The sequence below is a fragment of the Falco punctatus genome (assembly GCF_963210335.1).
Source record: "Falco punctatus genome assembly, chromosome: 3".
Lineage (NCBI taxonomy): Eukaryota > Metazoa > Chordata > Aves > Falconiformes > Falconidae > Falco > Falco punctatus.
Genome location: NC_137582.1, coordinates 116,706,520 through 116,721,477, shown reverse-complemented (window position 1 = coordinate 116,721,477; position 14,958 = coordinate 116,706,520). Strand labels below are relative to the sequence as shown.

At 57.3% G+C, this 14,958-nt stretch overlaps 2 protein-coding genes across 8 annotated transcripts in view; one reads left to right on the top strand and one right to left on the bottom strand.

Annotated features, from left to right (window-relative positions):
* S100PBP (S100P binding protein) overlaps positions 1–5,808 on the top strand; it is a 27,699-nt gene extending 21,891 nt beyond the window's left edge. For all 6 annotated transcript variants that reach the window (XM_080378427.1, XM_080378426.1, XM_080378423.1 and 3 more), the window contains one exon: positions 5,629–5,808. In XM_080378427.1, coding sequence (XP_080234553.1) covers positions 5,629–5,752 — 124 coding nt within the window. In that variant the 3' untranslated portion in view covers positions 5,753–5,808. The remainder of the gene's footprint in view (positions 1–5,628) is intronic.
* Positions 1–14,956, bottom strand: part of FNDC5 (fibronectin type III domain containing 5) — a 21,194-nt gene extending 6,238 nt beyond the window's left edge. The window contains exons 1-4 of one of the 2 annotated variants that reach the window (XM_080378434.1): positions 11,320–11,455; positions 6,770–10,408; positions 1,933–2,048; positions 1,430–1,628 (exon numbers count right to left, since the gene is read on the bottom strand). In XM_080378434.1, the coding sequence (XP_080234560.1) occupies positions 1,430–1,628; positions 1,933–2,048; positions 6,770–6,782 (328 nt within the window). In that variant the 5' untranslated portion in view covers positions 6,783–10,408; positions 11,320–11,455. Of the gene's footprint in view, positions 1–1,429; positions 1,629–1,932; positions 2,049–6,769; positions 10,409–11,319 lie in introns of both variants that reach the window. The other variant, XM_080378433.1, reaches the window with a different exon arrangement.
* Positions 14,957–14,958: the final 2 nt, after the last annotated feature.

Sequence of the window (14,958 nt, the reverse complement as noted above, 5' to 3'; positions counted from 1 at the left end):
TCATGAAACCGAACCACACGGCTTGGGCTGCGCTAGACACTGCTAAACAGTGCCCTTGACTCACATCATTAATGTGTCAGGGTCAAAGCTAGCAGGGAGAGAGTCCTCGCCCGTCACTCATGCGAGCTGCGATCTGAGCTTGCAGGGCAGCAGCTGCTCTGCAGCAACTGCCCCCGCCAGCCTGCGGGCGCTGGGGCGAGGGAGGATCCACAGAGGAGCTGCCATGGGGTAAGTCCACATGTCACCTTGCCCCGTGGCGGCTCGCTCTGCTCTGTCTCCGGTCTCTGTTAGTGCCGTCTGCGCCTGTCACAAAGCCTTGCATGCTTCAGCAGTTCCTCTCCCAGCGCAGGAGCGTGGAGCCTGGCCTGATATTTTTCAGTGGAGCCATGGGATTCAGAAATGAGCAGGGCCTTTTTGCAGAGCGTAATGCACCTCCTTGGCTTCAAAGCGCTAAGAAGATTACAGTTCAGGCCTCCAGGGAGGGAAGCAGTGCTCCTTTTAGTGCTTTCAGATGAACAGCAGTTCAGTATTTACAGACACCAAATCATTTTAGCAGGAAGAGTCAAGAACTCACAGCATCCGAGGAACCATGGCCAAAAGCCTTGCAACAGGCTGGGTCCTTTATAGTAATTAACAGGCAGTAACCCTTTATATCCCAGACCCCTGTGCTCCCTAGCCCTTTTTGCATCACAGATTCTTGCTGACAGAAAACCTTCAACAATCAGGTTTGGCTTAAGAGGAACAAGGGAAGGAGTTGCCAGTGAGGACTTCCCTGATTTCCTCCATGGAGATACTCAAAACTCAACTGGCCATGGTCCTGGACAGCCTGCTCTATGTGACCCTCCTTGAGCAGGGGTTTGGATTAGGTGATCTCAAGAGGTCCCTTCACACCTCAGCTTTCTGTGATTCGACGGAAATATTTGAAATATAAGAAAAATGGGAATCTCTGGGTACTTTTTCCCCCCGCTGTCCTGGAATCTAAGCAGAGGAGGCTCAGCGAATCCCCCCCAGGTACCCTGTGAGCACAGCGGTGTTGTGCCCAGTGTCGTCCAGGGGTCTAGCTCCACACGAGTTCATGGGCTTCTCAGGAATTTCCCCTGGCATTCTCCACTTGCAAGGATGCTAGACACACAGCTCCCAGTCTGGAAACCTTCTCCTTCTCACTTTGTCTATTAAACCTCATCTGAAATGGGAGAAATGAACAGCCAGGCTTTGGCAACATCTCTCTATTGCTTTGTGCACTGGTCAGCCTCGTCTGCTGTGTACACTCAGGGCATCCCGCCTGTCTGCGTGGGGCTGTGAGAGGGCACGTGGCCCTGCATGTGTTTAACCCAGCTGTTCTCGTTGCACAGGATACTGCTTTCCTCTCTGCAGAGCCCTACGCTGCCTGGGCGTCCCAGGGGCCACATAGGAACTCACCCACACTTGCCTTTATTTTTAGAGGCTAGTTTCTCAGCTTCCCTGGGGGTCTTGAAGAGAACTGGCTCACTGGCAGGGCTCTGGCCTTGGATGCTGATGGACTGGACATGCACAATGTACTCAGTGTCCTCCTCTAGGTCCCAGAGGGCACAGGAGCGGGTGGTGGTGTTCACCTCCTGGATGAAGCGCAGCATCCGCACGTCCTTCTTCTGGAAGCCGAGAGAGGAGAGCACAGAGTGGTGGAGAGGCCTCCCGTGTGCACTGCTGTCATCTAAGACCACTGCCTCCTGCCCTGTCCACCACGGATGTGGAGACCGTCGGAACCTTTCCTCTCTGCAGCCACCAAAACATGAAGCACTGCTGCAAAGAGGATGGGAAGCCAAGTCCCCTCCGAGACCACAAGGGACAGGACGAGAAGAAATGGGCTTAAACTACAGCAAGAGAATTTGGAAACTGAGGGGACCTGGGGTGAAGATGAACGTGACTGAAACTGGGTAACTGTAGGCACCGTACCTGTTGGGAAATGGCAAATCCAATGACAACTTCATCTTCCAGAACATCCCAAGTCACAACAGCTGAGTTGGCTTTCAGGTGTTTGACTGTGACATTTACTGGAGCCGATGGGCTGTCTGCAAGGAGGGAGAGCAGAGCCTTTACAGAGGCAAAGTCACAGCCGCAGGCAGGAGACAGAGCAAGGGCAAGGAAGGGAGTGGGAAAGGACCTTGCTTAGGGTCTTTCCTATATGTGGTTCTGGATATGGGACCTAGAAATTGCAGGTATGTCTTAATTACCAGTGAGGTTCTAGGAAATTTCTGCTGAGAATATGAATTGCATCAGACATGTGAAATAACGAACCCTTGGAAAGAGTTTCTTTTGACCACACAGCAGACCACTGAGTAGCTCATTCATCTCATCCTTCCCAGCCACATACCACGTTTTCTCTGTTGTTTCCTATTACGGTCTGACAGTGACAGCTGGGAGGAAATGCAAAATCTGTCTTGGAAGGATGAAAACTGAATGCTTTGATGAGCACTCTGGAGGTTTGAAATTCAGGAGTAGTAAATGGGAGTGTTTCTTTTGCTTTTCCCAGTTAGTTTGACAGAATAATTTTTTTATACACGTTTTGCAGCTGATGGCTGCCTACTCAGATGGTCGGAGGGCATCCAGCAAGCATCCCCTTGCAGCTAACAGGACAGAACATGCTGCAGCAGCACGGATGGACCATTGTAATGTGAAAAGGGCAGGCGTGAAAGCAGTAGCCCGAGGCTCTGTGTTTATTCCCAGCTCCAGAGTGCAGCTGAGTTTCCAGCTGCAGGGTGGATGTGGGGAGCTGCCAGCCTTGCCAAGGAGAGCTGGGCTCCTGCACACTTACTGGGATCCTCTTCCCAAGGGAGCTGCAGAGTGCAAAGCCCTTCTTGCATCTCAAGGGGGAAGGTTTTACCTCGTAGGCTTGGCACAGTCCTTCCAGTGTGCAGTGCAGTGGGTTGAACTCCTGTTCCCTCTCTTCTGGTCAAATTTAATTCACAATCTCCAGCTTGTGCCCTGAACCCAAAGGCAGTAAATGCCAATGAGACTACTAGGACTCTAACTACCCCCAGCAGGTCAGTAGGGTGAGAATTCATTTTTTTCTGATACTCATCAAAGAATAATACCTTTATTCCTTTGTAAGCATTGCCCAACACTGCCCTGCTGGGGCTGGGGCTGGGGCTGAGGTCAACAGTAAAAGAAGGATGCATGTGTGCATGTCTCCAGTAACACTTGTTGGATTTATAGTCAGTCCCAGCCGCCTGAATGTGGCCGAAAATATTCTAGCTGTAGTGTCAGTGTCTCCTAACAACTGACTTCACTACTGGTGAATGTTCCCCCGGGAACAGAGAAAATAACGGGAGCATGAAACTCCCCAGCCAGAAGGTCAGTGCTGTTCTACACTTAGCAGAGCGATGACCTTATTCCTTTCTCTCCGCCCCAAACAACACCCCCCAAACAACACCCAGAGCCCAGCCTGCAGAGCTCCTCTTTCCACCAGATGGGAGACCCACACCCACCAGTGAGACCCGTAGGAACGGGATGTCTGGACAAGCCGTTTGGACCCAGACTGATTCTTGTGAGTCCCTCAGTGAGCAAAAAGATTGTTGAAAGGTGCACACAAGCCTGGGACTTCAGAAGGAGAAGGACCAAGCCATCGTGGTCTCCCAGATTTCACAGCGGGAGGTGTCCTTCCACCCTGGAGTAGATCACGTTGGTATTGACCCAGAACGTTCTCATCTCCCAGGGGCTGGCCTTCATGAAATGAGGCAGTGGTCTCCAGCCGGCTCTCAGAGAACAGAAACATTTATCATGTCACCCTCCGCTGCAGCAGCAGGGCCGAGGACAAGCTGAGCAGGGGAGATGGATGGTCCTCCTTAGCCTGACACCAGTCCCTTCTGGACTCAGCTCCCTGCTGTGACATAAGGAAGGGACGTGGGTCTGCAGCTCCTCACCTTCCCCCGTGACTGAACCCATGTGCCAACAAGAGTAGGGTCTAATTTTAGGAAGGGGCAGTCAGCAGATGGGAATGCGTACAGGGAAGGTCTGTGAGTCATGCCTGATGAATTTGCTAGAACATACAGAGGACATGACGGAGTTGAGAGATGGGAGACAAAACAGTCTCCAGCTGCAGCCAGGCACTTCGTCCTTCTCAAAGTACAGCTGTACAGTTAAATCACGGCATGGCTGCCTTTCCTGGATATTTTTAGGAGCTAAATATTTTCTTTCTTTTAGGAGCTACCACTGCTTTACCCAGCTTAGGTTGAGGAGGCCTTTGAAAAGAGAGGAATTAACCCCACAGGAACAGAGAGCAGAGTATCAAAAAAAAGAAAGCTTCAGGCTGAGAAAAGGGAACGTACAGCACGCTGTGCTTGGTGCTTGAGTCCCCTTTGAAATTTGTGACCTTGAGGGAGGCATAGCATGAAAAGTGTCTTAAAAGTTTCCTGATGACATAAGATGTGGGGGAGTTGGGAAGACCTAGCAGAGCTGGAAGAAGATTGAGCAACCTCTCTGTGAAGTGGTGGGAGAGGGTGAAGGGCTGCAAGGCAGAAAGGAAGCACTCAGCAAAGCTGCAACCCGGTGCTTGAAGCCTGCAAAGCAGGACTCTCGGAGTAGGCAGGGGTGAAATCAGCTGTGTGGATGGTCGAGAGAACTCTAGAAAACCCCCTTTGTAGTAATACCTGCGAGAAAGATGGGGTAGTTGAAGTCAGCAGATAATACAGTGAAATCTGGGATAGCAGATCGGAGCGTGCTTTTCCTTTCACTACCACAGATTAGGAGTAGCTACACATGAATCGGTCGTGTCAAACCGATATAAAAGCAATATTAAAAGAGAATTAAGCGTGGCATTTGAGAAAAATACAAAGCCAGGAAAATGAGCTTCCTGTTCCCAGAGCTGAATAAATTATTTGGAACCAAAATTTTAAACCGCGAGGATGCTTTTCTCCCCGCTCCCAGGAGATGCACGATGAGATCATGACTTTCTAAAATCTAAACACTCTTCCAAGGTATTCCACACTGCTTTTGGCTTCCTGGGCCGGTTGCGGCTCCTTGTAGTGCCAGCCTGGCTGAGGTCAGGTGGAGAAGGTGTAATTTCTGTTTACCAGCTGGCTGCAGGGGGTCAGCGTCTCTTGCAGGGCCTTGAGGTGCCAAATCCAAGTGTTTGGTTCCTTCTAGAGTCATATGTGACTCCTGGAAGCTTTGCCTGTGGTGGCCAGAGGAGCTGCTGATGTTCTGGGAGCGGGCACAGAGGGTGGGATGGTCCCAGGGGCTGTTCCTTCCCTGCTGAGGGCAAGATAGCAGGGAGCCTGCTGTGCATCAAACCTTTCTCGTGCGTGTTTTCTCCAGAGATGCTGAGGGCAGCACATCCCCTGTCTGGTCTGTAAGGGACCCATATGGTGCAAGATTTCTGGTTTAGCATTTTAGCTTCATCCCAGCGCAGAGGCTGCGATGCCTGCCAGAGCAAATCACACATTGCAAACCGGCAGAGGATCTGTTTGGCCAAATTGGAATCGGAGCCGTGTGCTTGGATGAAAAGATGCTCTCGTTTTCATGTCAGCGGAAATTGCAGACCCTTCTTTAAGGGGAAGCCCTGATTAATTCAGATGAAATCACACTTTTTAGACGTGAATGGCTGCTTCAGACCTGAACATGCTCAAACCGTGTCTTGTTTCCTTCCCACAGGGACCCTTCATCAGATGAGTCTCAGCCCTGCATCACTCCTACCCACCCTGGGCCCTTTTGGCAAGAGCAGGTCAGAACCGCCTCTGCACAGCAAGGAGGCATGTGCGATGAAGATTACCCTTAATCCCCTCTTTATGCTGAGAACTCCTTCTAGTGTCTCATTAAATGCTTTGCTCATTATCAATGGACTTTTTGAGAGAGAGAAAAAAAACCCCACCCCATACTTTACAGCTTTGGACTGATTCCTACCCGGCTTTTCATTATTGAGACAGCAGCTGCCAGGACAAGGAAGAGGAAAGTACTCGCCTGCCCTGGTTGGAACTAGATGATCTTAAAGGTCCCTTCCAACCCAAACCAGTCTATGATTCCGTGACTTCACCGCTGGAGCTGTAGTGTGGGATGGGATGGGATGGGATTGAATGGGATGGGATGGGATGCAGAGGAAGAAAGAGAGGGTAAAGGTTTGTCTCCATCCCACTGCTGCTGTCACCTGTGAAGGTGGGGCTGCTGATCGAGGGTGGTGGGGTGAACAAGAGGGGTGTCTTGTCTGGCACCTCTAGGACCAGGGAGGTACCTAGGCCACAAAGACATCACCGGGAGATGCTCAGAGCTCCTGGCATCTCTGATGGTCCCTCTCCTTACTGTCGTGGCGAGGAAGCCACTCTCAATTTGCACCTTCTGCCACAAGGTTTTATGGTAGGGCTGGAGGTGAGAGCTAGCTTGCTACCTTTAGCCACACAAGCTGCTGGGGCAATCATTGCTTAGAGGAAAAGGAAGAATTTGTGCAAACACCACACCCTTTGTCACCTCTGCCAGCCGAGTCCTGTGGTCAGGCTAGAGGTTTGAAATTAGAGCACGTTCCTGGATTTACCTGCCCAGCCAAGGGGCCCAGCTTAGCCCCAAAACTATTCCTTCTGAATTCAACTGTCCTGGAAACTCCAGCCTGGAGTGAAATACAGTTGCTTCCTACATGGCTGAGGCTACGCTGTAGACACAGCATTTTCCAATCCAGTTAGCACCTCTCCCACAAGCAACTCCTTCCCTTCCGTGAAAGGCTCAGCTGCCTCAGAGCCCCTGGGTCATGGTCCAGCGAGCAGAATGCCTGCTGAGGCTTTGAAGCTGCTCCTTCAGTGCTACCCACCTGCAAGCTGCATGCCCTTTCCTGCGGGCAGCAGTGAATGTCAGCCTTAAATACCAGCAGTTCTTTATTCCTGCGCTCCAGCCTTCCCTGTGGATGCGGGAGATGGAAGAAGACGACCTGCATGGGGAAGGAGGACCTTAAGATCCTGTGTGGGGTTCACAAAGCACTGCTGCCTGCTCCCTGGGCCTGGGTACAAAAAGACTCGTTTTCACTGCCTTTCTGAGCCTTTCTTTGCTCACCCAGCATGGCTCCCTTCAGGGGCTATAATTGCTTGTCAGTTTATGGGGTACGTAGGAAGGGCTGGCACGCCGTTCAGCTTCCCCAGGGTTTTAACGAAGGGAGCCTGCAGGGGAGTGGGAGGGAGAAGAGCCCACCGCTGCCGTCCCGTTCCTGGCCGCATGGGAAGGGGGGCTATTTGCTAAGCTCTGACAATTTCAAAGAGCAGAAAGACCAACTGGTGGTTCTTCAGCCTGAGAAAGAGGCAATTATTTCCTGCTGACCGCCCACTCCCCTGTACGAGCGGGTTATTAATAGGCGAGCCCCCTCCTACCCACCCCTCAGCCTTATTGCCAGTTCCCCAGAGAGTGGGTGCCTGAATGTGCGGGTGGAAATGCTGTCAGGGAGGATGGAGCCTTTTCAGGGAGCACAGAGATGCTCGCTGTGTCCAGCCCGGCCATCAGGAATTCCTAGGGCAGGAGGAAGGGGTATTTCTAATTTGGAGAATGTCCCGTCCTGCCAAATGCTGGGCTCTCTGAGTCGCGAAGCCAGGCAGGATTCGCTCGGATCTCACCCGTGCCATGACTTGGGTTTTAACGTGCCAGCCCAGAGCAGAGTCATTGCCCTGGCACATTTTATCCAGGACCTGAATGTCTGGGGAGGATGGGGTACCACGGTCTTTTCTAGCTCTTCTCAGCCCACACCTATGTAATATTAGAGAAAGAAGAGAAAAATCTGTCCGAGGCAGGAGGCTGAGCAAGCCCTGGAGTTTCCCAGCCAGCCGCTGGATGCTGGTACCCAGACCTCTCCCGGGAGTTTGCTGCCTGGTCCTGACCCAGCTCTGCTCCTGTATCCAATGCTTTGATTTTTACTGCACACATAAAGATTTGCATGCTTCGCTGCTCAATAGATTTCTGCTTTTAACTGAATTATACTTAACTCAGGCCTTAATTTGGTCCCTGGGTACTATATAAACCAGGAGGGGATTATTTAACAATAAATGCCAAAAGGATGAGGCCATATTCAGTACCAGCACACGTGTGCCATTCCATGAAGGCTGCTTTGGGATCCTGTGGTGGTGTGTGTGGTTGATGTGTGCGAGCATGTCTCTCTCTGGGAGGGATCTCTGTTTTCCACATGTATGTTCCCAGAGGGAGACAGCGCTTGGAAGAGGATGGCACAACCTTGGCTGCTTTGCACAGCAACATCCCTGCTGAGAGGCTGACACGGAGGTTGGAAACCTCCATATTTCAATTAAATCTTTCCTACACTGAATGCAGAAATCAATAAAGTGCTTACGCCATCCATCAGCTGGCCAGGAATCTCCATGGCCTCCGTGAGAGGGGAAGGGGCCGGAGCAGGTCAGTTTGCTGTGCCCAAATAGCTGTCAGCCGAACGCTGCTTTCTCGTGCGTGCCGAGCCTATCGCTCGCTTCTGGGTTTGATCCTGCCGGGCCATGGGGGAGCTCAGCTCCCCTGGCTCAGAGGAGGAGGTGAGGATGCCCAGCGAGGTACAGGTCAGGGAACGGCGTCCGCACTCCAGTTGTCACCCTGGCTTCACTCTCCTTCCCCCCTGCGGCTGGTGGGGCTGCCTGGGGAGGAGGTGGGGATGGAGACGCCCCTCAGCAGAGGAAGAGGAGCCTGGTTTGCAGGGTGGCTCAGGGTGTGAGGACATGCTTTAAACCTAAGCAGTGACCAGAATTCAGCTGGGTAGTTCTGGCCCCTTTTTGGGCAGCAGAGCCCCTGTTAAGAGGTCCCTTGGGTTGGAGGCCGGTCCAGGTCCTGTGCAGGCTGGATGGGGCCCTGGGCTGGGCTCAAGGGTGAAGTTTTCCCCTCCATCTCACAAAAATAAACCCGACATGAGTTGCTCTGCAGGCGGGCACCTTGCAGGGATGTCGTTTGCCCTAGCAAGCTGCAGGGGCCGTGGCCTGTTTTGGGGTCTTTCATCACCGTTGTGCAGCATCGCCTTGCAGCAGCCCTGTGCCGCCGAGCCTGGCACAGCTCACCTCCCTCTTCATTAGCTCTGTCTAATGAGGAGGGGGCTGCCGGCAGCCCGGACCGTGCAGGCTGAGCAGGGTGGGCCAGCTGGCTTCCAGAGCAAGTGCTGGGGCAAAATTAGATTGTATTTCTGATGTGCCAACCGCCCTGGATGTTTTCTCGGGACCCTCTCAAGCAGGCAGCAGTAGGAGTGAGTCAGAGGGCTTCACCCCCGCGGCGCTGATGGGATGCTGGGGGCTATCAGAGAGTGATAGTGTGGAGGTTATTTCTCAGCTACCCTGTCCTCCCAGTCCTGCTTCCACTTCTCGCTCACCTTGGCATCACCTTGCCACAAAATGGTCCTGACTGGCCATCCCCCCTCTTTCAGAGCAGGGCCTGTGCTCGGTGCCGCTCGGTCCCCAACCCTCACCGCTGCATCGGCAGGGGGGAGCCTGCACCGGTCCTCTCCGGGGGGCAGCAGCTCTAACCTTTCACAACAGGCATCATTTTAAACCCACTTGCATGAGCTCTGGGTCTGAAGGGGAAGGATCACCGAGCCTCCGTCTCTGCCTGACCCTGCTGGGGACAATTTCCTCTCCACGGGCTTTGCCAATGCTTCTCGGCTTGCACGCCTTGGTGGCCTCGTGGCCACATCCTCGGGGAGGGCTGCAGACACAGAGCTGGTGGTGATGCTGCCGCTACCTCTGCGTGACCTTGGGAAAATCACTCCGTACCCTCATCCCTCTTTTCCGTCTCTGATAAACAGGCACAGCACAAGTTCGCTGCCTCGCCGGGGGTGCGGGGAGAGCACGTCCCAACCCTTGGCAAAGGAGACCACAGAAAGAGGAGGTGGTGGGGGTGCGTGGCACAGCACCAAGGTCACACAGCTTCTTGAGAGCCCAGGACCGAGCCTCCTGCCTCCCCACCGCCCGCTGTAGCTGCGAGACACGGCAGCTCCCCGTGTTTACAGAGCTGCCCGGCTCGTGATGTGGCACGGACACCTTACGGCACACAAACGCTGCCTGTAAGACGGGAGCAGAAGGCGGTTATGGGCAGGGACACAACTCCATGTTTACTCTCAGTTGCTGGCTGAGGTGATTCAAGGATAAGGAAGAGCAGGGGAAGTGGCCTAGTTTACAGAAAATCGGGAGGGCTGTGACAACTGCAGGTGCCTCCATTGTGCCGCGGTGTTTTCCCCCTTGCTCCCTCCTTTTTGGGAATGTTGCATTAATCTCCCCGGGTCTGTCAGTTGGGAAACGGCAACTTCAGAGTGCTGATGTCTGGCCAAGGATGCGTCTGTCAGAGCCGAAGGCATTCGGGGGGTTGCTGCAGCCCCGGCGCAGACAGGATAAGGGCGAATGTAACTCCAGCAACTCCAGGGGCTGGCTCAGGCGCAGGAATTTCCACTCCCCGGAGCTCTGCATCCCTAATAGTCACCCCCAGCCTCCTGGAATGCAAGATATTCTGGCAATCAGCGTTTTGCAAATCAAAGCAGCTGTTCCACCAACATCTTGCAGCCAGTGAGGGAGACGGCCCTCCAGCTGACCGCACAGAGCCAGGGTGGGCGTCTGGCTTGGGCTGGGAAGCCCCCACCGGCACCTGTCCAGACGTGGCACCCACACACGGGGTGCCTGGGTGAAGGCTCAGCCCGGCTGATGCAGGGGAGAAGGGTGGACCTGAGCACGTCCCGGTCATTCCAGAATTAGAGCTCGCTCGTGGGGACCTTCGCCTTCCCGAAAGATCCCCCACTTTGGAGGACGTGCTCAGCTGGAGGGAGCCCGGTTTGACGTGGCCAGGCTGTGCTGCGCCCCCGGAGAGCACATCCCTCTGGGGCAGCCGTGCTCCCCCAGCAGCTCGCGGGGGTCCCCGGCCAGCCTGGGGTGAGCGGGAGCCGGGGAAGGGGATAGCCAAGGCCGCCGTGCCGTGGCGTTGGCAGAGCCCATCTGCTGTTGCCTCCAGCGCTGCTCGGGGGCACGACAGCCTTTGCCTCGCCGTGCCCGGCCCTGGGCAGGGGTCTCCGCTGGCTCTCCCCCAGCCCCTATTTTCACCCCACACCGTTGCGAGCCGCCCTCCCCGGGGATGGCCGGCTGCAAGTGCCCACGCTGGGACACCGAGGGGGCGAGACCCCGCTGCCTCCCGGCACCGCTGCTCCGGGGCTGCGTGTCCGGAATCTCCCACCTCTTCCAAACCAGTTACTGGCTCAGTCCCGGCCGGCGGTGCCCCCAGACCCCGTGTCCTCGGCACGGCTCCAGGCAGCGCCCACACTTCACCCTCCGCTCCCACCCGTGAGCACCGGGGGGACCCCTCCGCCGCCCCACCCCCCCCCAGGCAGCCCCCCCGGGGCCCGGCGGCCCTTACCTGCCGCCACCGGGCGCAGACCGGCGTAGCTGAAGCAGAGCAGGAGCGCGGCGCCGGTGCAGCCCAGGAAGGGCTCCATCCCCCGCGGCCGCCGCGCCGCGCCGGGCCGAGCCGCTCCGGGCCGGGCCGAGCCGGGCCCCGCCGGCGGCGCGTCCTGCGGGCGCGGCGGCGCCGTTCAGCACCGCGGAGAGCGCCGGGCCCGGTACCGCCGCGGCCGCCCGGTACCGCCTGGTAGCGCCCCGGGGCCGCCCGGTGCGGCTGGGCTGGGCACGGCTCGGCTGGGCTCAGCACCGCCCGGCAGCGCCCGGCACGGCTCGGTTCGGTACGGAACGGAACGGGCTGGGCTCGGCCGGGAGGCGGGGGCGGGCGCGGCCCCGCCGAGCCCCGGCTCCGCCCGCTGCAGCGCCGGGCAGCCCCGCTCCGGTCCCTCCCCCGGCCCCGGGGGCGGCGGGACGGGGCCGGCTCGCTCCCCACCCCCCCAGCCCGGCCCCGGGGCCTGCCTCAGTTTCCCCGTCCCGCCCTCCCGCCGGGGTCCCGGCACACCCCCGGGCCGGCCCTCTGGGGGATGCTCGCCCCCGGGCCACCGGGGGAGGGCGGGGGGCTCTCGCCCTGGGCCGAGCCCCCCGTGTGCAGCAGCGGTGCCATTTTACGGCCGGGATTTCACGCAGGCCCCGCGTGAATTCCAAGCTAATGAGGATTAGATGAGCTGCTGGAATTAGCCGTGCCTCCGGGTTAATTAAGCCGGCAGCACCTTGATTGATGGCAACTAGTTGTAGGGAACAGAAGCCGTTCCCCACTCAGCAACCAGCTGCCAAAGCGAGTGATGCTGGATGGGGTCACCCTGCTCCAGCCACCACTGCCACCCCTCTGCTGCACAAGCAAGGGGTCCTGCCCCGGCCGGGGTCCGGCTGCCACAGCCCTGGGCTGCGGGTCCCAGCACACGTGGATGGGTCTGACTGGGAGCAGCTGGGGAGGGAGATGGTGGGGTCTGGGCCGTGTGTCCGGGCAGAATCGCTCCCTCGCTGCCTGCCTGGCCCAGGTATTTATCTGCTGCCACCTTCCAGGGAGCATGGTGTGGCCTGCGGGTTCCCAGGAGCATTGCTGGGCACCTCTCGCTTGTGCCCAGCCTGATCCCAATGGATTGGTTTATGGGCTGGTGGTTCCTCTCCGCTCTGCACCGGTGGTGTCAACAGAGTCACGCTGGATGAACTGGGGAGAGAACCAGGCTTGGCATCGGCAGCCTCTGCCCCTTTCCCCTCCTCCCACAGCGGTGCTGGGGACCCTCCAGCTGGGCACAGACTGCGGTCGTGCTTGTGGATCACAATGAGAGACGCCCCAGCTGGGGGGTCCCCTCACGTAGAGGAGATCCTGTAGAGCTCCCAGTGTCTCCCCATGAACCAAAGCCCCTTCCCGGGGAAGCAGCAGGCACCCACTGCCCCAGAGAGACCCCAAAAGCTCCCGCCAGAGCCAGGAGCCAGCCCTGTCCTGCCAAACCCTAGCCCTGCGCCATCCTGCTTTCTTTCCCCAGCCTGAAACGATGGTAATTCCCATCGTGGTGTCTGCATCGGGGTGCTGGGGCCGTACCCACGCCGCACCCATCCAGCACCGGGGCGCTCAGCTGCAGCCGGCTGCTTCCCGGGGAAGCGCCTGCGGTGCCTCCCTTTCATCTCCTGCCTGGCAGCAGATTAAAATTTCATCACATCAGCGGTGGAGAAGGTGCAAGGGAGGAGCGGGACACCCAGGATGATGGGGGGGCTCAGCCTCTCACCGGAGCAGCCTGCACTGAGCTTGGTGCTCACCCCAAATCCAGTCACGTGTGGCTGGGCTGGGTGAGCTCAGCTGATGGAGCTGGGATTTTGGCACAGCCATGCAGCGGTGGCTGCAGGCCAGGCTCCTGCTTCCCATGGGCCTTTCCTCGCCGGAGCAGGAGGCTGGGCAGGAGACCCTGCCAGGCTCTGGGCTCCTGCTGTTGTTTCCTCCACAGGCTGTGCACCCAGAGCGGGACCACGAGCCCCCGGTGCTGAGGCGGGCACAGCCAAGCGGGCTTCAGCTGCCAGCAGAAATGCAGAGCCGAGGTCACAGCGGGATGTGCTTCCACGCTGCCGACAGCGGCATTTCCCTGCCTCCGTACTGGGAGCCCCAAATCCCCTGGCAGCCGTGAGATGGAGGGGTTGTCACACAAAACCAGTAATTCCCTGCAGCCAGGCTGCCCTGCTGGCCCCAGGAAGGTGCCGCCTGGACTGGGTCCCATCCTGTGCCGACAGCGAGCTGAGGCTGGGCCCCAGCACACAGGATGGATAGTGTTTTGCCCTGGTTGCTCCTGGCAGATGCAAGAGGACTGCTCCCTGTCACCCCACTAACTCCCAGGCTCCCACAAGAGGATTTTTGATATGTTCTGGTATTTTTCCAGAGGCTGAACACAGTTAACACTGTAATTCCCTGGTTTTTCCTTCTCCCCTTTCCATATAAAGGGAAACATTTGCTCCTTCCCAGCCCTGTGATGTCGGCCATCCTCAGCAGGTACCCTGGGACATCACCACTGCACTGAGGTCCCCTCCCAGCGCTCTGGTCCCGGCTGCACGGGGCAGCCCATGCTGTGTGTGTCCTTTCCCATCACCAGGTAAGGCTTTTCAGGGTGTCCTGCCCCCCCCGGTCCCCTCTGGGCTCCCGTTGCCGCTCTGTGCAGTGCCCAGCCTCCTCTGCTTCCCCAGCCTCTACCAGCACATCACTATTCAAGCCACGCGAAGCCCATCATGCGTACCCGGTGTGCCAATTAAGTCACAGCTCTAATTACGCACTTAGGCTCACCAGTCGCTTTTCTTCCCTCTCGCATCACCAGACGGACACCTGGGAGGCTGCCAGCCATCCTCCTCCTCCTCCTTCTCGCACCCGGCCCCCATCCTGTCCCAGCTCACCCTAAATACACCAGGCCAGGCTCTGGTGGGAGCTGAGCACCAAGACCATATCCCCATGGCACAGAAAACTGTCCCTAAATCAGCGCTGTGGGGCAGGGCCACTGCCAGGGGTCCTTTTTGGCCCAGGTTACCTCCTGGGCAGCCCATGAGGGAGATGGATGTGGTGTGTGGAGATGCTCTGGATGTCCCCCAAGAGGGACAGTCCCAGTCCTGGGGTCCCCAGGGAATGATGGCGGACAGAGAGATGCTGGCAGATTCAGGGGAACTTGTGATGCTTCTCCCCAGAAGACCCTGTTCCTTCCAAGCCATAATTGTGCCCCAGCCTTGGTCACCCCAAACCATCATCTACACCTCCCTGCGGCACCCTAAGCCCTTGGGGTGAAGATGCCTGGCACCCCATCACATAACCTGTGTGGCTACTCACGGGGACCAGCTCCAGGGCCTCTGCCCCCCCCCAGCCCCCTAGGACCCCTGCCCAGCATCACTCACAGGGGATGCTGTGTGTCGGGGGTGTGTGTGCTGTGTGTCAGGGGGACACTGCTCTGGCGGGGGGAGTCTGCATGTTTGAGGGAACACTGCAGGGGTCACACGTGAAGGGGACCGGGGCTGCAGGGGAGGCTGGGGAGAGCTGCACAGGGTGCTGGGTGTGTGGGTCCTGCATGGGGGGCTGCCAGGGTGTGGTGCTGGGCAGGGTGCTGTGGGGTGCAGGGGGTTTGGGGGGTGC